This window comes from Pyxicephalus adspersus, chromosome 3 (assembly GCF_032062135.1).
Source record: "Pyxicephalus adspersus chromosome 3, UCB_Pads_2.0, whole genome shotgun sequence".
In the NCBI taxonomy this organism is placed as follows: Eukaryota; Metazoa; Chordata; class Amphibia; order Anura; family Pyxicephalidae; genus Pyxicephalus; species Pyxicephalus adspersus.
In genome coordinates, this window is record NC_092860.1 from 85,652,164 (window position 1) to 85,675,930 (window position 23,767).

At 38.0% G+C, this 23,767-nt stretch overlaps 1 protein-coding gene across 1 annotated transcript in view; it reads left to right on the forward strand.

Moving 5' to 3' along the window:
• The window catches only part of CCSER1 (coiled-coil serine rich protein 1), a 463,885-nt gene that overhangs the window by 76,433 nt on the left and 363,685 nt on the right, over window positions 1-23,767 (forward strand). Inside the window, exon 3 of the mRNA XM_072405567.1 lies at window positions 1,238-1,425. Within this exon, the coding sequence (XP_072261668.1) occupies window positions 1,238-1,425 (188 nt within the window). The remainder of the gene's footprint in view (window positions 1-1,237; window positions 1,426-23,767) is intronic.

The window sequence follows — 23,767 nt, forward strand, 5'->3', positions numbered from 1 at the left end:
CCAAACTATTATGTCTGAGCATGTTCACAGCTCTTTCAACTTGAGCAGAAGTATCCATGTTAATTAGATTTTTGCATTCATATTACTTGCTAATGAATTTACCCTGTGGCAAACTAAAATTGTCATAAACCCTAGTATTGCCTCCAATTAAAATATCAAACATGTTTTCAGCCTTAATTAGACAGAAACCTGGTGAAAGAATTGATATTCAGTTTTAGAGATGAGATACCAAGACAGTAAACGGATGTCTTTTAGAGTGATTGATGGGATCACATGTCAAAAATATTTTGGAAACAAGATGATGCATTATATCAATAACCTTAATGCAGATTTGGCATAGTGAGGGTTTTTTTGTTTGTCATCCTCTTTATTTGTATTTGTTACCATTTCCACAGGAAGAGTAAGTACAATGGCACTGATTTATGAAAGCTCTCCATGGCAGGAGAGAATACACTTTCATCAGTGAAGCTGGGGGATCCAACAAACCTGGAATAGATCTGGTCCAGGATTCAAAACGTTTGATAGCAAATTATTTTTAAAAATCTATTCCATGTTTTCTGGATCACCCAGCTTCACTTCTGAAAGTGTATTCTCTCCAGCCTTGGAGATCTTTCAAAAATCAGGCCCATTCTGTATAAAGAGGTAAATCTAACATTTAGCAATCATTCAGTGTGGACAAATGCATTAAATGACAGTGACTGATTCACCACCCAATAATTTTAGTGAATATAATATTTACTGCTTTATTAATATAAACTAAATCGATTAAAATTCCAAATGTAAGTAAGTTTCTGTATCTTCCCATTTATTTCTATATCCCTTGTTGGAGCCACCACTGAAACCTGGGACATGACCTCAGATTTCTCCAAGCTTAGGTTATGCCCTTTTACCTGTTAATATGTTACATGTTAATATAAGCAGTTTGGTGACCCTTATACTGTTTTCAATTTCTTTTTACAGTAGTTATTCTCACAAATTCTCAAGCAAATTCAGGATTTACGGGTCATTACTGATTTTCTTACTCCATATTTGAGAGATTTCTGACCCTGGTTTGCAAGTTTTTGCAACAATTTTCCTTCAATGTTGTTACACATTGTAGTTTCTTTACATGATAAATACAGAACATTAATGTAATATTTTTATTTCTAAAATGTTTAGTTCAGTGCTGCAATATTACAATGGATTATTACAATGGGATAATACTGTTTATTATATTTGTATTTGTGTTAATTTGCAGTTAACTATGCCAGTAGTTTCAGCCCATTCAGAGACGGGCGCTATTCTGAGAGACGCATTCGCTCATCCTCAGAGGGTACAGCAGGAGGCAGCGGAATGACTTTTAAACCAAAGGAGCAGCATTCAGATGAGCTGACACATTTTAGAAAGCAGAGGACCATTTCAACGTCATCAAAAATGAATAGCATGGTAAGTGGATGTATGCTAAATATGTTTCAATGTTGTAAAATTGTAAATGAGTACATCTACTAATTACATATCTCCTCTTAGAGAACCTTGAGGACCTTCCATATCTAAGTGATCGATTTGTAATGTGCATTAACATTTAGTTGTGTTCTATTTATGTATTGATTAGAAAGAAATGTAGTGCAATGTGTTCCAATAAACCATCCCTCATTCACACAGGAAACCTGGTTCACCTTCCAAGAACTCATTTGTATATAGCGCGGAACCTACACTACTACATAATGTACTACAGCTATTTTTAGAATAAATAATTATTAAGTAAGTGCACATAACCAGATATTCTATACCTTTACTGGCAACATTTTAGAATATAAGACCAAATATAGAAAAAGTTATGAGAACCTGTCAGCACAAACTTTACAGTAATGTTTGCATTTTAACTAAGACATGCACTCTTTGCTGATTTGTATTTCCACGGCTCATTATGAACTACTTTTTTAAAATAGTGGTCAACGGGTTGCAAATAAAAAAATGGGGTTGCTAGAGCGTTATTTAATGGCCCTTCAGAAAAGCACTCCTACTTTATTTGGGTCACTAGGGGTACACAGCTCCTCATCTCTTGGAGTCAACCTTATATAAATACTTTTAATAAAGATCAAAGAGTAAAGTCTTGTGGGAGAGAGATTTCTCTACAAGGGAGGTGCTCAGGTCAGAGTGTTTTGTAATGATTGAACTATCTTTGCCATGTAGATCAGAGAGCCTCATCACTGCTTCGTTGTCTACATAACCAAGTACAGTGTTAACCCAAGCTTTGTTCCTTTTAGCAATAACTTGCTTGATGATATTTTTTATTTATCTTCATATATAGGCATGTTTATCACATTCCAAAATTTCAAACTTTGGGAGCACTAGTTGTTCTTTGACACCTTTTGGCCTCAGTTGTCTTTTTGGAGAGGGGTTCCTATACTCTCACATTTTGTCTGGTTCCGATGACCCTGGTGTTCTGTGCACCATAGCTTTTATGTTGAACTGCAAGGTCCATGAGGAAAGTTTATCTATTTTTTATCTACTTTTTTTATCCCTAGTGAGCTTTTTTGTCTGTTAGTTTGTTTACTTTGTGTTTTTATCTAGTGTATCTATTTTATTCAAGTTTATTTCTGTATTACCATAGTATGTGCTATGCTGGAGAGAATACTTTCTTTATATTTTAATATGGACAGATTATGTAGAATGTATTTTTATGCACTAAAATGTCCTGCAAGGTCCATGAGGAAAGTTTATCTATTTTTTATCTACTTTTTTTATCCCTAGTGAGCTTTTTTGTCTGTTAGTTTGTTTACTTTGTGTTTTTATCTAGTGTATCTATTTTATTCAAGTTTATTTCTGTATTACCATAGTATGTGCTATGCTGGAGAGAATACTTTCTTTATATTTTAATATGGACAGATTATGTAGAATGTATTTTTATGCACTAAAATGTCCCTAATTGCTCTGTACATCACAAGTGTATATTCATCCCTGTTTTTACTTTCTGTGCTTTCTACCAAAATAATAAGACTATATGGGAAAAAAACAGATTTCAAAATTTTCCCTTCCCAATACTGTACTTTCTACATATATTTTGTTCCTCTTGGCACAAAGAGGCTGGGTGTTGTTCCACCCTATGTCAATTCATATAGGGCAGACCTGGAAGAAGAAAATAATGGCCTGCAGATTATTTTCATTTGTAGAGGTCCATAGTGATAAACAATATTATACAGAGGGCAACATTGAGGATCCAGCTGGATGGCATGGGTGGTATTCTCAAAATAACAGTTTTTTTTCTGATAGCTGTTCAGTATATGTGAGTGACTGGGTGGTAGTTTACAAAGCCTTTGTGGCCTATACTTAAATCTGGCAATTCTGTAAACTTCCAATATTGTACTTTCCACATATATTTTGTTCCTCTAGCCTTTGGTAGATGTCCTTTGGACTAAAGGTAGTAGTGGAAAGCCAAGTGTTTGTTTACTATAGGTGGAAATGATGCTGTTATAGACTGGTGTCTTGCAGAAATGTAAAACAAAAAACCACATTGTGGTTGTGCAGCTCAATTGTGGTGGTTTGATGCAAATGTGTAACAAATATAAGGCTTAGGATTAGATAAAGTGGCAAGAGTTATATTAAGTTGACTTGGCAATACCCTGGAAGAGGATCCCCCACTAGAATTTCACAAGGACCTGGACATGCTACATTCATGGGTAAATAAGGGATTTTATTTATTTATTCAAGAACCAACCCAAGATTTAGATTAGCTGTCTCTACAGTTAATTGGCTTACTTGTGTGAAAACATTTTGAGGCACAGCTGTGCATATTTCCCAACTGCATAGCATATTAACCTTCATTCTCCAGCCAGACATTTCAACTTTTATACTTCTAAACAGAGAGCCTATTAGAGTTTGCAGAATGTGTACCAGTATTAGAAAAATAATGTCATTTGGCAGCATGATTTGGCAGAACACCTTTATAGACTTATATAAGCTGTTCAGAGCCTGGCTGGGTCGTGTGGTAAATTGGATGTTCAGCCATTTGTGTAAATAATTAGCTGTGTTTACCAGTCTCTCACAACGCAGAATTCTGCTGTTGTGTTTAAACCACAGGTCACTATTTTTCATAGAAAAAATAGAAAGAAATGATTGTTAGCAATAGAAAGAAAATACATTTACCCCTAAATCCTATTTTTGCATAATAATTTCATTAAAAAATTTGTCCAGGAGTAAGTTTAACTCAGTCCTACTCATACATATATCTTTACAAATTAAAGTACAGATCGATTTTCATGTTTAGCATGAGCCATGATCTACTCTCTCTATGGCTGATATGGTTTAATAAATACTGTTTACATTTACTGTGGCGACGTCTCCAAGGTAATCAATGGACCCTCTAACCTGCAGCTGCTTCTACTGCCTGGTCACAATAATAGTATAAGTAAAGAACATTCCCTTGGAAAGTTAGTGGATCCAATATTCCATGAAGAGATAATTCTTCATTTTAAAAAAGATAACAGATTAGATTGAAAATAATAATTAAAGACATTACTGTTAGCAGCCTCATGATTACCTGCCCTTTCTGCAAAAAGAATCCTGCCTGCTCACAATTTTTGTATGTTGAACTATAATTCTTCTTTAACTGTACTTGCCAAACTCCCCATTTTTTGTTTGAATATATTCTGCAGACCTAATCATTATTTTCATTTAAATTTATATGATATAAATCCATTAGGGCTACATTTATCCCTGGTATTATATAAACATATGCTGTCCATAGTAGGTTAAAATTTGTTTAACTTTTAAGCTTTACTTTTTTCACTGTAAGAGGTCAATGCCCAAAGGTAACCTGAAGACTGACAGTTGCCCCCTTGTTGGTTGTCTTTTTCCAGACACAGGCAAAGGCAGTGTGGATAAAAGCTAACAGCAGTGTCAAATGATAAATATGCTATTGTTCTAGGGAGACACTTTGACTTGCCTCTACCAGGCTCCAGTTGCCAGCTCGACTGAATCAGTCCTGTCCTGGTTCTGTCAGAGGATGAGGAGTAATAGAGATTTGTTACTGGACCTTCCAGTAACTTCAGATCTACTGCAAGGACATCACTGTGTTGTACAGAGAGCGTGCAGAGAGCAGTGATTTGATGGGATCAGACAGTTCCACCCACTACCAGTTGGCTACAGAAAACTCCATGGTGAGGGAGGGGGCAGATACGTGACCAGTTAACCAGTGCAAGAAGATAGCAGCAGTGACTAGTCTTTATCACAGAAAGTTTTTGCACAGAGATATGTTTTTTTGATAAAATACTAATTACATACAATCACACGAAACATGAAATAAGAATACACATTCCACTGTATTTTGACAATATTTCCTTATCCTGTAGTTTAGTTATTCATATATGCATTACTGTAGCATGCATGCAGCTAATGTGATTAATGTGATATAATATAATGCTGAGTCCTCATTTGGCACTGGATGCAGAATCAGTGTAAACACATTTGGTTCATGGAACCAATATTTACCATTTCTATATTTAGTTATAACTAGACTAAGAAAGTCTTGCATTATTTTAGTACAATACAGAAAGTATTTTCCAGCTGTCACAGTAGACTCCTCTTCCAAGAATTTAAGCAGATCCTATAAAAATACATTTTCTTATGGCTACCGGTGAGCAATTAGGTGATTCAAAAGAACTGCAATTAGAAGAAAAACCTCCTAAATCATCTTAAAGAATGACACTTCTTCCATGTTCTTTTTTTTTTCAACATTAAAATGAATGAGTAAAGTTTTGAGTTCAGAATAATTTGTTTTCATGCTTTACAAGACATTGTGAAAATAAAATTAACATATTCTGGATACACTTTATATTCTATTCAGCTTTGAAGGGAAATAATGAAAAACAGCCTCCCACATATTGGCATGTATTAGCGCTGTACTGGAACCGTTATTCCATACTTATTGGTAAGCCGAGTGTTATTTATAGCTGTCATTTATATTCATTAATGTTTGACTGCCACTTACAGACTTTTCATTCAGTAATAGCAGCCACTTAGTGACCCCTGTGTGAATTTACATACTTTGCTTGCCAGAGGCAGAGAACAGCCTAACATCACCCTCAAGCTGGTAATAAATATTTGAAGATGTAAGCACACTTACTGCTGTAGAATATGCATTAAGATGTGTTACTTGAATCCTATAGGCAATTGATATAATATAGACAACAATATGCGGTTTGGTCTTTTTTATTGATGTTAGACTGCAGATAGGCTTGGGAGAAAAAGTATTAAATAAAACGGAATGTTCAGAAAATCATTTCAGTTGTATGGTAATAAGAACTATTTTGCTTGTATGGTATAAATAAATGCATGTCATAAAGTTACATGCTATATATATCTGGGCAGTCAGTTAGGTCTAGGTTCAGCATTGACATATGGCCCAAAAATAATGTCAGCTGAATTTACTGAATGACCAGGTTTTCAATGGATTTTTTCTTCCCTGATGAAACTGACATATTTCAAGATGACAGTGCCAGAGTTCATCAAATTGTAGAAGAGTGTTCCAGGAAAGCATGAACCATCTTTTTCACAAATGGCCTGGTCACCACAGAGTCCACACCTTAAGCCCATTGAGATTCTTTCAGATGTGCTGGAGAAGACTTTACACAACAGTCTGGCTCTCCCATCATCAATACAAGGTCTTGATGAACATTATTTGAATACACTCTGGATGGAAAGAAGTATTGTGATGTTACCTAAGTTTATTAAAACAATATCCCTGTGAATGTATGCTGTAATATACTTGTTGTGAACCCTTTTGTCACTTGTGTATATAAGCCCTACGATTAATGGGTGGGGATTGAGTATACAGATACAATTCCAGGGTATACTTTAAATCAGCGGGAGAAAGATATAGCCGCGGACCATGTCCCTCATATGGACACAACCATCTCACTCTCCCATCGCAGGGTCAGGGCGGGTTGTGTCTTTGGGCGGGTTTTGGCAACATGACATCACTCTGGGGGTGACACTCGGCTTCCCACGCATGAACGGTCTCGATTCTGTTTGTGAAGTCCAAATGTGTGTGTGTGTGTGTCTGTGTGTGTATGTATATATTTATATTATTCCAGAGTTCTAGAACACAACAGTTAGTGGGATAGTGAGCACATGTAACAGATTTAAACATGGTAGGGATAGGGAATAAGTTATAAGCAAAACTGTTGCCGTATGCAAGACAAATTGGAAACCAGAAGCTGACTTAGTCTGCTAAGCTACATTACTAAATACTACAATACTAAAATCTTAATATATATAATAATATAATATGTATATATTGTATATATTATAATAGTGTTTCATTTACTCATTGAGCCTGATTTATTAAAGCTCTCCAAGACTGGAGAGGATACACTTTTATCAGTGAAGCTGGGTGATCCAGCAAACCTGGAATGGATTTCTTGAATGTTGTTTATTTGCTAGCAAATGTTTTGAATCCTGGACTAGATCCATCCCAGGTTTGCTGGGTTCCCCAGATTCACCGATGAAAGTGTACCCTCTTCATACTTTAATAAATCAGGTTCATTGTATGTGGTTTTTAAGTTTAACTGATCCTTACATGATGCTGAGGAAGATGACTTTCCATTTTAACTTGGTGTAGAATCATATCCTGCAAAAAATGTAAATATGTCATAAAATGTAATTGTTCTTGTCGCCCCTATATGTAATGTACACAAGCTACCACTAGATGTCACCATATATTTGCCGGAATAAAATTATCCTGGGAATCAGCCATCCAGCTAATTCCATGTAAAAGCAAATGATAGCAGATTTTATTTTGTTGAGGGACAATTTATTATTTTCTTTAATGTTGTATTTTTCTCCCTAAAAGACGTTTTTTAAACAGCAGCTGTCACAGATACTGTGCTATTACATTCAAAGCATTTTTTATACCAATTTAAACTTTCAGTATCCATTTTTTTTTCTTTTACTTAGATCTCTTACATGTCATGTCTGTGATGTTACAAGGATAAATCTATCTTTTCTTCCCTCTTAGTGATTGGCAGTGTTCTCTCTCAAAAATGTAAATTGTATTGCAGTGATTTTCATTGCGTTAACAACGCTCGGCCCTCTTAGCAAGTATCCCCTGGCACTACTCTTTAAAAGTTCAGTTTCACAGTTCATGTTTCACATGAAATAAACCTGACAGCATCAATTTCAGGCCAGCCTTCTTAAGAGCCCACAGAATTGATCCATTCTCCCCTGGCCTGGCATCTAAATGTATGGGCACAGAGTGTGAAACTAATCTCATGGAATGAAAATAGTAATTGGTTCGGCTAACACCACTTTTCACTGGATATCATAAATAAGCCATAAGCATGAAGAATTAGGTTTGGTTCAGTAGCTTTGTCAACAATGGCTAAGTGGTTAGCCCTTATCTTGGAGCACTGTACTCCATGGGTAAGTTGCTGCATTATCTGCATGGAGTTTATATGTTCTGTTGTCATTGTGTTTGCTTCTTCAGTGTTTCTTCTTGGTGCTCTACTTTCCTTTTATAGTCTATAAAAATATTGTGCCTGTCCAGCAACACATGATTTTAGTTTTGAATAAAGCCAGGAAGGATTAAAACCATTATCAGGGTATTTTTGATGGTTCACCCTGGAAGATTCCCCTTTAACTTTCTGTCCTTAAGGCACAACAATAAATCATGCCAAAGTGGGCAAAACTTTCACCCTAGTAAGGTTTCCCCAACATCGGCGTTTTGTTTGCCTATTGTTCTGATGGCAGAACTAATATTGGATTTTTCCTCTAATTCCACCTATTATTGTTCTGTTGTTAGATCTAATGTTGGATGCTTTTCTCCCTTTCTGCCTATTGTTCTGATGACAGATCTAATATTTGGATTTATCCTCACCTACTGCTCTCCTTGCATTGGCCACTAGGACTAATGAAAGGGGTTACACTCTGCAGAACATGGCAATAAAATGTTGATGCCAAGTAATATTGAAGTCAAAGGTTCAACTTAAAAATCAGCCAAATGGCATTTTCTGTAGAAGGTCAGTGGTATGTGTGTTTTGCCAGATTTCTATTAGATGCTGTCATACCTAATACACTACTGTTCATATTATAATATCAGATATCAGGCGTTTTCATTTCAATATCGATTCAATTTTTTTAGTTGTAGACTCAACAATTTCCCTGTGGTGCATCAGTAACCTCTTGGCATTTTGATGCTCTTACCCAACAGACAATAGAATAAACAAGTAATAGATAATACTAAAACCCTTTTAAGCCAAGAATCCATTGTTGCATTTGATATTTAGCAGGACATGCAACTCGTTTTTACAAATAACACAATATATAAATTATGTATTGGTTCTTTGAGAACAGAGAAGGAACCATTGCATGAGCATGAGAGTAGATTTTGAAGACCTGATAACACATGCTCCTTCATTGTGCTGTGAATAGGACCAATCTGAGCCTTGACATTTTATCCTCCACAATAACGTGGTGACATTTTAAAATGATGTGCTATCAGATTTTACATAAAAGAAAACTATTTTTCTAGTGGGCATCAGGAGAATAAGCTATGTACGGTGCCAATGTAGTGAATGGCTATTTCACCCAGTGTGAAGGTGGACATTGTCACTGTAAAATGTTTATCACTGCCCTATTGGCACATGTCTTAAGGCAAACATAGAAGTTGTGAGCTTTTTAAAGCATTGTGACCGTCATATCAAGGATGCATAAATGTTGTAAATGTATCTAGGAAATAAAAATAACCCCTGAATGATCACATAACATAGCTAAACAAACAATATCCGTAGTTTTATTATAAAACAATTTATTTATTTTAAAGAACAATAATTGTCTTTATTTTATTTTCAGATGATATTGTATTTTCAGATGATATTGTACTGTGATCACTCTTTTTGCCACGGTCAGCAATCTATTTGTCCTCACTGATGTGTCAGTACTACCCCACACTTACAAAATGCTTCTCAACAAGCACCTTTTATATAACATAATGTTAAATATAAACCAGCCATGCCATTGCACAGAAGCTGAACTTCATAACACTCACAGATTTCAGGACAAAAGTGTGAATATCCCTTGATGTCCTGATTAATAAAGCTTTCCAAGGCTGTAGAGGATACACTTTCATTAGTGAAGCTGGGTGATCCAGCAAACCTAGAATGGATTTTCCTAAAAGTCATTAGCTATTTGTTAGCAGATGTTTTCAATTTTGCACCAGGTCCATTCCGGGTTTGCTGGATCACTCAGCTTCACTGATGAAAGTGTATCCTCTACAGCCTTGGAGATCTTTAATAAATCAAGAACTATATGGAACTGTGTTTTTTATTAGTTGTGTGTTTTTAAATACAACAATACAAGTACCTGAATTTGATTTGGCAGTAGTCTTTTGTAATCCTGTGGACATGATTTATAGGAAGAGGGAATACGGCACAGGGGGAGAGAATCAGTTCTGCAGTGCCTCATATGCTCAATAGGAACATGCTAATTATATTTGAGATAAGAGTGACTGAGACTGGCTTCTTTCCACATTTCAAAAAAATAGTAACAAGTTAATTAGCTTCTCCAGGAATTCAGGTCGTCCTTATATTCGCCCCGAATTTGGCTGTTCGATTTCGGGTAGACCCGATCCGAAAAACACGTGGTTCACAGTCACGAATTCGGCGCTCCCACAGTGCCTAGGGACCTCCTTCATAATGCCTTGGGCCCTCCAATAAGAGCAGGGATCCTCTCCTCCATCTTTGTGCTGGCAGGCAGCCGATTGGGTGTCTGTCACCACATGCCGCACAGGCAGCCATTGGCTCATATAAGTCCAGGGCTTGCCTGCATTTACTACTCGTGACAACCTCTCTGTGCTGCTGGCAGTGTTAAAGTAAAATTAAATTGCTGCAGTTAGATTTTAACTATTAGTCAGATAGATAGTTGTATTGTACTGTATTGCTTCAGTCCTGTAATCTACTCTACTCAGATAGGTAGAGTGTAATGCTCCTGTCCTGTAGTCAGTGTAGTGTTAGATACAGGCAGCCAGAGCCAGGGTACCCAGACGACGAGCACACCATCACACTTGTACTGAGAGACAAGTCGGACAGATGCACTGTGCTGCATATTACAGGCGTCACTGCTGAAGGAAAGTGCTACATACAACACACACGGCGCACTTGCATTTTTTGTGCAAACCACCCCCCCCCCCCCCCCCCCGAAAAAAAAAAAATCTGCTTACTGTAATAATTCACACTTTGTGAAGCATGTTAGTTCAAAAGTATTTTGCAGGGTGTGATGCCACACAAACATTTTAACTATGTCTAGCCAAAGAGGAAGGGGCAGCTTTGTCAGGAGTGGCAAGTAAAGCAGTATGGGTTTGTTTTTAACTGCAGACCCGAGAACAAGAAGCGTGGTGGTGTGCGCCCACTACTACCACGCCTTGAACAACAGGTAGTAGAGTACATGACCCAGACTTGGTCAAGTGATTGCACCCCCTCTAACTTCCAGTCCCAGACACAGGCCACCACGAGCACCAGCTCCAGAGCACCTTTTGGCCCAGTTCGATGTTCGCACGTGTGGGCATTTTTTACTGTCCATAGTGATGACAACACTATGGTCACCTGCAAACTGTGTGCTCAGCAGTTGAAACGAGGCAAAAACTCAAACAAACTTGGAACAACTTGCATGAGCACACATTTAAAAAGTGCGTCATCCTCCGCCCCAGAAGCAAGCTTAAGCTGCTGGATCTTCCTCCGCTGCCTTTCCTCCTTCTGCCATCAAAGGTCCCCGTGCTGCTGCCTGCAATTTGAGTGGGGGATGTAGCCAAGCATTACAGTTTTCAGGCTCCACCAGCGGTGAGGAGGAGCTCTAATGCAGAGCGGCTGGTGTTTTTGTCGCATTGCTAGCAGTCAAGACCAGGCATCATTGGCATCCCCCACACCTTCTACCCCATCGTCCAATATTTTTATAGTTAGCATTAGCAGCATCCAACTTTCCATCCCCCAGATGCTGGAGCGCAAGAGGAAATATGGCCCAAATGACCCCAAAACAAAGCTAATCAATGTGGAAATTGCATAGCTGATTGCGTTTGAGCTACTCTTTGATCCAAGGCTTGGATCCAAAATGACTTCAACACCCCCTCTGCAGAGTGCACTGATTAGTCAGGAACTGCTGGCCTGTAACGGAGCGGTGAAACCTGTCGGCTAATTTTTGGACCGGAGTAACCCCCTCGGGGCCCTCTCTGTCTCTATTCGGAGGCCTGTAAAAAATCTGGCATGTTCCCTTGACTGCCCCATAAAATGGCCTTGCCAGCAACATAAAAAAGCCTTTCGGATTTTTTTCTTGCCTTGTACGGTGTTGTGCAGAGCTGTGGGAGTCTTGACATGTCTTTTTAAATGTATTTGTAGGCCGTAAGCTCTACAAAGTCCTGAAAAATAACCCAAATTTTCCCCCTATTGACTTTAATGGTGTTCGAATTCAACGTTCAATCACCCGAACAATATCTGCCTATTCGATCGAATAGCTGTCGAATCGAATAGTGAGATATTCGACCAACACTAGTAATGACATATGTCTATGGAGACATACGAACACGCTAAATGTTACATTAGATTTTGGAGACTGGGTTTGGATCTACTTTAATGTTCTTCAGAAGTGTGCAGAACAACGGGTGCTTAGGCATATAGTTCAAAGACAAGAATTTTCTGAAAGGGTGCTACAGTCAACGTCAAAAAGAAAACAGTATCAGAAGCATTTCCTGGGTTATTGGTTGGGGCTTTGCTGCTATACTGCAGCTTTTATTTTGCTTTCTGCTGCAGAGCAATGTTTATTAAATTTGGTTTATGGTGTTTGGAGACAAGATATCATGCATTTAAAGAAGATCACTTAATTCAGATAACCAAAATCCACATTTGTCAGTTGCTTTAATATTGTCAAGAAGTTTTGTGAAAGATTATTTAAAAGTTGATATACTAATGAGTTGGAGACTTTTTATCCTTGTAAAACACCCGGAGGCCAAGAAGAATATAATCATAAGCCAGGAAGCTGTGATTTTCTTACCATTCATGAATGCAGGTAGTAAAGCTGCCTGATCTTTGCCCCAGGTGGCATTTATTCTGTCCGCAAAGTCCAGCATGAAAAGAAAAACAAACGGCAGCTTGCATTATAGTTTACAAAAGCTGTCTATCACAACCCAGCAGGCTGCCTTTGGGTTATGTTCTTAACTGTTCAGAAATGTTCATACTCATATTTCATCAGCTCTGTTTGTTTGAGATTCTAAACACATTAACTTATTGTTATTAGGATTAATATTATCATTATGAATTTATATAGCGCCAACATATTATGTCACTCTTTACAGAATATATAGTCATGTCTTTAAATGCCCCACAGGAGCCCACAATTAAATTTCCCTACCATAGTCTAAGCCCAAATTTTGGGTTAGGTCAATTTACCTACCAGTAGGATTTTGTAATATGAAGGAAATTAGAGTGTCCAGAGGAAACCCATGCAAACACAAGAAAAATGTACAAACTCCATGCGGAAATTGTCGTGGCTGACATTTGAACTTGTGACTAGTGCAACAAAGTGAGCATGCCAGACATCTTTGTTCCTTATTTTTATTTTCACAGGTCCATTTTACAATTTTTGACCAGTGCCTTTATTGAGATAATAAGAACATTTTTATGTGTTTTTACAGTTTACATTTACACAGACTGTTATACACACAGAGAATAAATCCACAAGCTGGAATTTCTATGAGTTTACTATGGTATATGCAGACTGCTGAGAAACATAAAGTGTTACCAAAGTTTTGGCAAAAAGTGGGCAGTTGTATGTTTTCATTCTTGAGGCTTCTTGAGGACTACTTTGTTCAGTTTCTTGTAACGAACTTGACAACTCACCATTTCCCCTTTCTGATCATAACCTTATCACCTTCAACCTATCAAACCTTTGCCCTCCCTTGCCACATCCCAGACTTGGTCAATGGCAGAGAGATATCCGTAACCTTGACCACAACCTTTTCTCAAACTGCCTTGCGTCCCTAACCCCCTCCTTCTCCAAAATCACCTCCCCAGATGAAGCTGCCACCATGTTAAACCACTCTCTTTCCCTGGCTTTGGATAATGTTGCTCCTGCCACCTTCCGCTACCCCCGCCCCGCCAACCCCCGATCCTTGCACAACAATCACACCAAACAGCTACAAAAGACTGTCCGTGCAGCTGAGCGCTGACTTCATGGACTACAAAGCCAAGCTTCAAAGCTTTAACACAGAGCTCACTTTCACCAAGCAAAATTATTTCTCCGCAGTCATTTCCTCTCAAGCTTCCAACCTACGCAACCTCTTCCCTACAATTGACTCCCTCCTAAACCCTACACCTGCTCCCCCCACAACATCCTACTCTGCCCAAGACATTGCCACCTACTTTAGAGATAAAATCAACAAAATTAGACATGATGTCTCTGCCCACCGAGCCACTCCAACCATACCCACCCCTTCCACCTGTAAATCATTACTGGCCTCCCTAAGCCCTGTTACAGTGGACAAAGTCTTAACTCTTCTCTCATCATCTCCGTCTACTACCTGTCCACTTGACCCAAATTCCTCTGATCTACTCCGTGCCCATTGCTCAACCCTGGCCCCTGCCCTAACCGAACTATTCAACCTCTCCCTTTCTACTGGTAAATACCCATCAGCTTTTAAACATGCCATAATTCTCCCTATCCTAAAGAAACCCTCACTGGACCCCTCCCTACCCTTCAACTACCGTCCTATCTCTTTTCTCCCATATGTCTCCAAACTTCTTGAACGCCTTGTCTACAAAAGACTCACCCATTACCTGAGCACCAACTCTCTCCTTGACCCCCGCCAATCTGGTTTTAGAGCTACCCATTCCACTGAAACAGCCCTTACTAAAGTGGCCAATGACCTCATCAGAGCTAAGTCTCAAGGCAACCTTCCCTGCTCCTTCTCCTTGATCTTTCCTCTGCTTTTGACACCCCCTTCTAATACAAATTATGTGCTCCATTGGTATCAGTGACACTGCTCTCTCTTGGTTTGCTTCCTATCCGTCTGACTGCTCCTTTCAAGTTTCTTTCAATGGTAACTCCTCCTCACCCACTCTCCTCCCTGTTGATGTTCCCCAAGGGTCAGTTCTTGGACCGGTCCTCTTTTCTCTGTACACCTCCTCTCTCGGTGGTTTCATATCCTCCTTTGGCTTACAGTACCATCTGTATGCTGATGACACTCATATCTATCTGTCCACCCCTGACCTGTCTCCCTCAGTCCTGGATAAGGTCTCATGCTGCCTATCAGCCATCTCATCATGGATGTCTGACCGATTCCTGAAACTCAACCCGGATAAAACAGAAATCATCATCCCCCCCTCAAATTCCAAATCTCCCCCTGACATATATCTAACTGTTAACAACACTGTTATTCGACCCTCCCCTCAGGCGCATTGCCTCGGTGTCACCTTTGACTCGGCCCTCTCATTTACCCCCCGTATTCAGAACATTTCCATGTCCTGTCACTTTCACCTACGCAACATCTCCAAAATTCACCCCTACCTGTCCCCTAAGACCACCAAACTCCTTGTACGTGCTCTTATCATCTCTCGTCTGGACTACTGTAACCTCCTCCTCTCCGGTATTCCACTAACCCGACTCTCTCCTCTACAATCTATTATGAATGCTGCAGCCAGACTCATCCATCCTTCCCTCCGCTCCTCCTCCGCTGCATCTCTTTGTAGTTCTTTCCATTGGCTTCCATTTCACCTTAGAATCAAATTCAAGTTCCTGTGCTTTGCCTTCAAATCCCTACACAGTTATTGTTCCACTTACATTTCTGACTCTGACACTCATAATCTCATCACACACACGGATACAAGACTTCTCTAGAGCTGCCCTAACTCTCTGAAATGGTCTTCCTCGTCCTATTCGGCTTGCTCCTACTTTCTGCTCATTTAAAAGAACGCTCAAAATCCAGTTTTTTCAAACTTGCCTACCTATCTTCTTCTGTCCTATTGTGTGTGAAAATCCCGCACCTACTAGATTGTAAGCTCTTTGGGGCAGGGTCCACTCCTCCTATATCACTGTCTGTATTAGTCTGTCATTAGCAATTCCCATTTAATGTACAGCGCTGCGTAATATGTTGGAGCTTTTTAATCCTGTTAATTAATAATAATAATAATAATAACGAAAGGATAAAAACATAAATAATCTATTTTTTCAAGGTGTCAAAAAAGTGTGCATAGCTTATAAAACCTGGCCATATTTCAGATTGCCCACTGGTGGCATGCATGTTCCAGTAGTGGCTGAGCATGTCTGGGCAAGTCAGTGAGCTGACACAGAAATAAGTATATAAGGCGAGATGGACCAAGGGCTTGTCTCTAGTGTGAAACCATCTTATTGGATAGTACAGCTAGGCCATAGTGAGTCTGTTTTGAGCTAAAGATGAGTAGGCGCAACTGTTAATAAACAGGACAATTTTTGGTACATTTGTGATCAACGCAGGAATCTAACTTGGGAGGGTGAGATTTGCTTCCCTATTACTTTGGATGTGAAATTTGATTTCAGGATAAAAGCTGAGCACCTCATATCTGCTGCCAAGTGTGTTACATTGGCCTAACACAATGGATGAATGGGAAAAGGAATACAATGCCTTTTGCTGTGCCTATGGTGCACAGGTAATAGGGCGAAACTGAATTTCTGATGTAAGTATTTTGACAAAACATTTTCAATGATCTATTTAACAGACCAAAAGGTCAAAAATAAAAAAAAAAACCCATTGTTAACATTTACAAGCACTTTAATAAAACTGGGCATATCTGGGCAAGTCAGAGAGCTGATGTCAGAAATAGGTAAATAAGGCGAGATAAACCAAGGGCTTGTGCCCTCTCTAGTGCAAAACCATCCTATTGCATAGTACAGCTAGGCCATAGTGAGTCTGTTTTAAGCTAAAGATGAGTAGATGCAGCTGTGATGAGTAGACGCAGTGTTAATAATCCGGACAATGTTTGCTACATTTGTGGCAAATATACCCCGTGTGATCAAACAATCATATCTGCTGCTAGCTGTGTTACATTGGCCTAACACAATGGTTGAATTGGAAAAGGATTAAAATGCCTTTTGCTGTGCCTATGGTTTGGTGTGAGCCAAAAGACCATCACTCGGACTGCTACTTCTGTATGAGTAAAATTGCTGGGTTTTCGAAGAAGACGAATTCAAAAATCATCTATCCTGATTGTGAATCTGAAGCCAGTGCCACATGATGGAGAGAATCCAGTGCCAGTCCCTCCTACATCTGTTTTTACTGACGGTGACATGTCGGATGAGGAACAGGAGGATGATGTCAATGTTAATGAATGTCATAAACCCCAATTTGAGAAGGTTAAGCCACATTTATTAAGCCAATCAGATTTAGATGATCTAGTAAGGGACCTGTCTTTGTCAAAGGAGAAGTCCGAACTGTTAGCCTCCAGATTAAATGAGTAGAATTTGCTACAAAAAGGAACTACAACTTCAGATTTTCGTGATCGCCACACAAAGTTTGCAGGTTATTACAAGCTGGAAAACAACATTTGCTTCTGTCCCAATGTGAGTGGTCTGATGATGGAGTTAGGTTACGAAAACATACTAGAGCAGTGAAGATTGTTCATAGGCGCGAGCAAAGCAAGTTTGAAAGCTGTATTGCTGCATAAAGGTAACAAAAAAACCTTTTCCTCCTTTTGCTCATGCCGAGGGAATGAAAGAGACATACGAATCCATGGAGGTCATTTTGAAATTAACTATTCAGAACACACGTGGAACGTTTGTGGGGACCTGAAGGTGGTGGCACACCTTCTTGGCCTGCAATTGGGATATACAAAATATATGTGCTTTCTGGGCCTGTGGAACAGTCATGATGACAGCAACCATTACCAAGTGAAAGAATGGCCACCCAGACCTGAACACTCTGTTGGCCAGTACAACCTAAAGCATAAATCACTCATTCCTCCACAGAAAGTTTACCTTCCGCCACTTCATATTAAACTTGGATTCATGAAAAACTTTGTTGTTGCAATGGATCATAATGGTATGGGTTTTCAGTATCTGAAGGACAAGTTTGGAAAGGTTATAACAAATGCTAAACTAAAAGCAGGCATTTTTGTTGGTCCCCAAATCTGCAATTTGATGTGTGATGCCACATTCAGAGACAACTCAACCCACTTGAACTTGCTGCTTGGGAAAACTTTCTGGGCAACCAGCAAGCTGAAAACCATGCTGAACTTGTGAACAACATGCTAACAGCATACCATCATACTTGGCTGCCAAATGTCACCTAAAATAATTTCTTACATTCCCATCTGGACTTCTTCCCACAAAATTTGGGTAATGTGAGTGATGAACAAGGGGAGAGGTTCCTCAAGGACATTTCTGTTATGGAAACAAGATATCAAGGCTGGTGCAACCCCAACATGATGGGCGACTACTGCTGGTTTCTGCAACAGGAGACAGCGGAGAGCCACAAACGCAAAATCAATGGTCTAAAACACTTTTGAAGTGCACATGTGTGTCGAACAAGGACTGTGTTGAATTATGTGTAATTGTATATGTTGTTGCAACATAAAACTACGTTTTTGTAATGTCATGGAACTATGATGCAAAAGTTAGTTATGTATAGAGATTACATAGTACCTGCGGAACGAGAGAATGTGGCTAATCACATAAATATGCATATTTAACTTAAGATCCTGACGTCCAAGGCAGAATCGGACTTCAGATTTAGATTCAGCGCACTTGATTTATTGTAGTACACATGGATTAGACCAGGTAGCAGACAATATTTTTTTGTGATATAGTAATTGAAGGGCACAAAAACTTACAATATACTGCATATGTTGGATTTATAATATAAATGATAGAGTTAAAGGAAATGAAAGGGGAGCAAACAAACTGTATTTAAAGAAGAGGTTGGGTTTACTGACCTTTTTTGAGCCAACCATAAAGACTAGAAGTGCTTTCCCACCCTTCTCCCTATTATTGTCTTTCACCCATCTCCCCCATTTTTCTTTTCTTTTACAGGTTATCATCCTGATGTTGACATTATTTGTACCTTGCCAGCTAACATTGCCTTAATTAAACCCTATGAGAATGTAAAATGGTTGAAGGCTTAAATATATATTGGGTGCTCACATCATTGCTGTGACCTGCACAGTATATGGTTCTTTGTTTGATTAAAAAATGTTTGGTTAGATGTTATGTTAATGTGTAAATCAATAAAGCTGTGGCCTTTCCCTCTCCTAAAATATATTATTCTATAGTGTGTTATTAAGCAGGGGGCAGGGACACGATGGAATTTTTTGAAAATAGTTAAGGAGAACTATGGTTGTCAGGAGTCTTGATCATGAAAGATGGTTTTCAGCAATATAAATTGTATGCATGTGTGCAGCTTTACTATCTATGCCTATTTAGTTAAAACCCTAAAGCAATTAAATAAGCTTTTCTTTAAATACCTAAGTAAAATGATCCGTCCAAAGAAACACCACTCAAGGTCATTACTTTGTGGGTAAATGTTGTCACAATTCCATTCGCTTCTTAGTAATCAGCCTTGATGTTTGGATTGACTGCTAGCTAATGTCGAGCAGTGTCAGGTTAGTTCCTATAAGATTCGACATATTGGCATATGAAATATTAAAGATATAGGTCATCATTTTTTCATAACCAAAGTAAAGAATTGTATGGACATTAAAGTATATAGAGTTCAGGCACCTCCATCATATTGCTACAAAAGCAATTAATGGTTTCCAGTGTTAGCTATTACTTTAGAATGGCAATGGTCTCAGTAATTGGTCTATCCTATGATGGAACCTGGAGAACCTGGTGGACTTTAACCTGTATTGGTTCAGTTTTAAATCAGTGTCATAGAGAGTTACACCTAGAGCAAAAAGTGTTATCTAAGACATCCTGATGTTTTCAGGACTCCAAGCTCTATTCATTTAAAAAAAATATATTTATAAAAAAATTAAACAAACAGAATTCCACCACCTGCCCTTGGAGAAAGTCACACACGGTACCTAAGTAAATATCTAATTAGTTGTTTCACATGACTGAACTTGCTAAATCAGGCAAATTGAAATGTGCAAAGAACAGTAAACCATGTCAGCCAATCAGAGGGCACTGACCTTACTTTAATACATCACAACTTAATCAAATGCTGTATGCTGCTGTATACTTTGCAAATTATCACTTGCTTCACCTTTAAATTAAATAAGAATAACATCTGTGCCATTTGTATAATGTAAAAAGGTTTAGGAAAGTTAACATACTTTTTACAGCTAATCTTTAACTGACATCCAGAAAACTTTTGTATTTTAGAATTGGTTAAGATAGAAAGTTGACATACTTTTCTAATAGATCACTATTATTTCAAAGAAATAAGACAATAAAAAGTTTTACTTACAGTTGGCATCGCTCAGCTGTTAACATGCTAAGATGAAGAGTGCCAGATTCTGAGCTTTTGCTTAATTCATCATGTTCAAGTTTCCTATGAAGGTTCCAGTTTTGCCATGGCCCTTTGTGTACAGCTGCTAAGTGAAGCTGTCAACCTGTGAAGTCTTCTTATAACATTTGCACCCTGGTTGAAACGAGAGGTGACACCAGCTAATGGAAGGACTTCATATAGAGAGAATCTCATTTGTACATAACTGAGGCTTTGAGACCAGCATGGACATTTTGATTGTATTTTAATTAGAAGTGTTTTGTATTGCTTAGGTTTATCACTGTATAAGCAAGTGCGTGATATGCATTTTCTCAAAGATCACGTCTTCTAGGTCAATTTCCTCTAAGAAGGGTGGACAGCTTAGAACAAAGGAGCAGCTAGGCAATCTTTCCAGCTTGATTGCAAGATTCTCTGCTAATCACAACTGTATCAGTCATGATTAGGGAAGAGAGTAAGCCTTTATCTGGAATTCCTGATTGCCTCTATGCCAAAACTGAAACATTTTGTTTTGTAAATGAAGCTGTCTTCATCTTGAAATTAGCACTACTAGAAAAATAATGCAAGGCATAATGCTAGGACAATTTATTTCTTACAAGTTTTTTTTTTTGGCCAAATAGCCTGTTCCAAGATGCATCCGACTTTAAAATGAGATGTGAAACTGCACATATTCTCTGTGGGTGTGATTTACCGCAAAGCATTAAAGTATTTTTATGTAATGCAGAATGTGTTCTGCTATCTTAATAGTCGATATAATCAAAGTAAACTATGCCTTTGACAGGAAAATGTGGAAGACTTAAATGATTGCAGCAGTGTTATTTTTAGTGCTTGTGACCTATGTATGCGAAGAAAGCCTTCTCTTTGATGCAGAAGCCATTATTAGAAGGATTGCTATCACTGCTAATTCAGGGATTTGTGCAGGCATGTATATGTGATGTCCCTTGCTTTATTTTCATTTTTTTGTTTGTAAATTGTAAGCTTTACAACATACATCTTACACCTATTCTTGTTTTTATGTGTTTGTCTGTACTGTAAAATACTGTGTTGTACATGGTTTTGTACTTCTAAAATATGTTATTTATTCTTTTTTGTAACACCAGATGACAAGATGATATTGTTAAATAAATCACATAAATCATCCATTTTTCTCTGCTCAGAAACATACAAATCTTGAACAGTGCCTGGATGAGCTCATCTTCCTATCACTGATTTCCATTCCCTTCATCCTGTTCCTTGCATTTCAACGGCTTCAGATTAGCATCTTGCTTTGCTTTGCTTTGCTGTTTCTTCCAGCCTTTGTACAACACATTGAGCTCTGCTGTACTGAGACTGACACCAAGTCAAATTTTGGTACCTACACTACTTGCATTTATAAAAAATGCATATAGTGCTGTGTTTGCACCAGAATTCATCAGCATACAAACACGTTCACAAATGGGTCAACTGTGCATCTATTTTTTGAATGAAAATGGTTGGGAGTATGGCTGAACCTGAAATACAACACTGCAGTCAACTACAAGTTTGAAATAGCCCTTAAACTTACATCTCTGACATCCTGTGTCTTCTGCCTTTTCTCCATTCCAGGCATGTAACATTCCTTGGACTGTCCTATGGAAGCTGTATCATTAAATGTAGAAAAGCCAGGGCCATAGTGGTCAATATGACAACTGATCTGTTGCAAGTGATATTTAGCAGGCTTTTCTTGCATGCTGACAGGTCAACCTCCCTGTGAAAATGTGAGTGTAACAAAGGCCTTACTGCTTGCTGACAAACATGTCCTTAAAAATAAAACAATATGTACTGAACAGAAATTACCGAGAGAAACCCTTTTTTCAGAAAATTGACTTTTTGTTCAAAATATGTGTCGCTTGAGTATTGTCTGCAAAGTGATGTGATTTACAATTGTGTTGGTAATGTTAACAAATGCATATAACAGAACACTAGGTGACAAGTGGCTCACCTAGGACATCACAACAATGTTAAAATGAACCATGTTCAGAAATGTCAAATAGTACAAAGAGGGAAAATACAATTTGACCATTGCAGTTTAGGGTCCCATAAACACAAGTCCTTCAAGAAGTCGATGGAATGCTTTTCAGAAGGTTTTTAGAACATTTGTGGAGGTGTAATTGCCAACTGAAGTGAAAATTGTGACCATATAGAGACAAGTAAAGTTGTTCATAAAAGAATAATACCAGACTGTACTGACAGCTCTACCAGTGCTGCTCTGTATCACAGTAGTTAAGTTTGTATGTTGAATATGATATTAAAAAAAATTGTATCTGTAAGAGGAACAAATAAATAAAATACTTTCAGGTTTTGTTACTTGTACAAGTATTTTATATAAACTATTGCAAATGGGCACTATTCAGTAAAAAACTATCAAGAGATGCCTATGGCCATATACTTGTGCCATGGTTGTGGGAAACTATTGATAGATTAATTTTAAAGAATCCTTCAATGATATTTCAACATCTGGCTTTATACAGCTGATAGCATATTTAATAACATGTTAAGTAATTTGTTTTAGGAGATGAGCCTTTCTGTAATTTCTGTACTGCCTTCTCTAGAATTAAAGGTTAGTAGTCAGACCTCATTTTATCAAGAAACATTTAGCATGGATACTTTCTTTGAAAATAGAATATGCTTACAACAATATTTAATGGGTTGATGATTTTATAAATTTTTTATAAATACTATAAACTGGCATAAATCTGACATCTTTCTTACACCCCTGATGCAACCCCTTTTTTAGGGTATTGAAACATTCTCATGGACATAGCACATATTAAAGTAAAGTTTGCTTAAATATTCTTGCAGAAGAGACATCTTCCAGCCCCTTGGAATACACTAATTTTTTTATCCAGTGTCATTAAAATTTAGGTCGGGAAATGTCTCTTTTGTTACTTTAATTAGTCTGGTTTGAAGCTAGTTCAAATGTTAGCCTGCTTAAACATTCTGCATGTAAAAAGAAAATGTCTGACTTTGTATAGAATTTTAACGTTTAGGTATGTTACACAACTGCTTTGCAGGGTAATGTTTTTGTGTAGTGCTTTCTTACATGATATTCCTCTTATGTACGGCTGAGCTGTAAACAAGTACCTTGTACCATTATTTTTTAATTTTCATTTGTTCAGAGGCATTGAATTTAATTGTGGCCTTTAGTATTCTTTTGTTGCTAGAACATTACTTGTAAGTGTCTTTATTTAACACATAAAAGTTCTTCTATCATGACTGATGACTACCTGCATGACTCTGTTAATACCAATACATCAAATCAGTGGGAGAGTGTATAATTTCTGCCTTCTTCAGAAGCTTGCCTGAGTTATACTG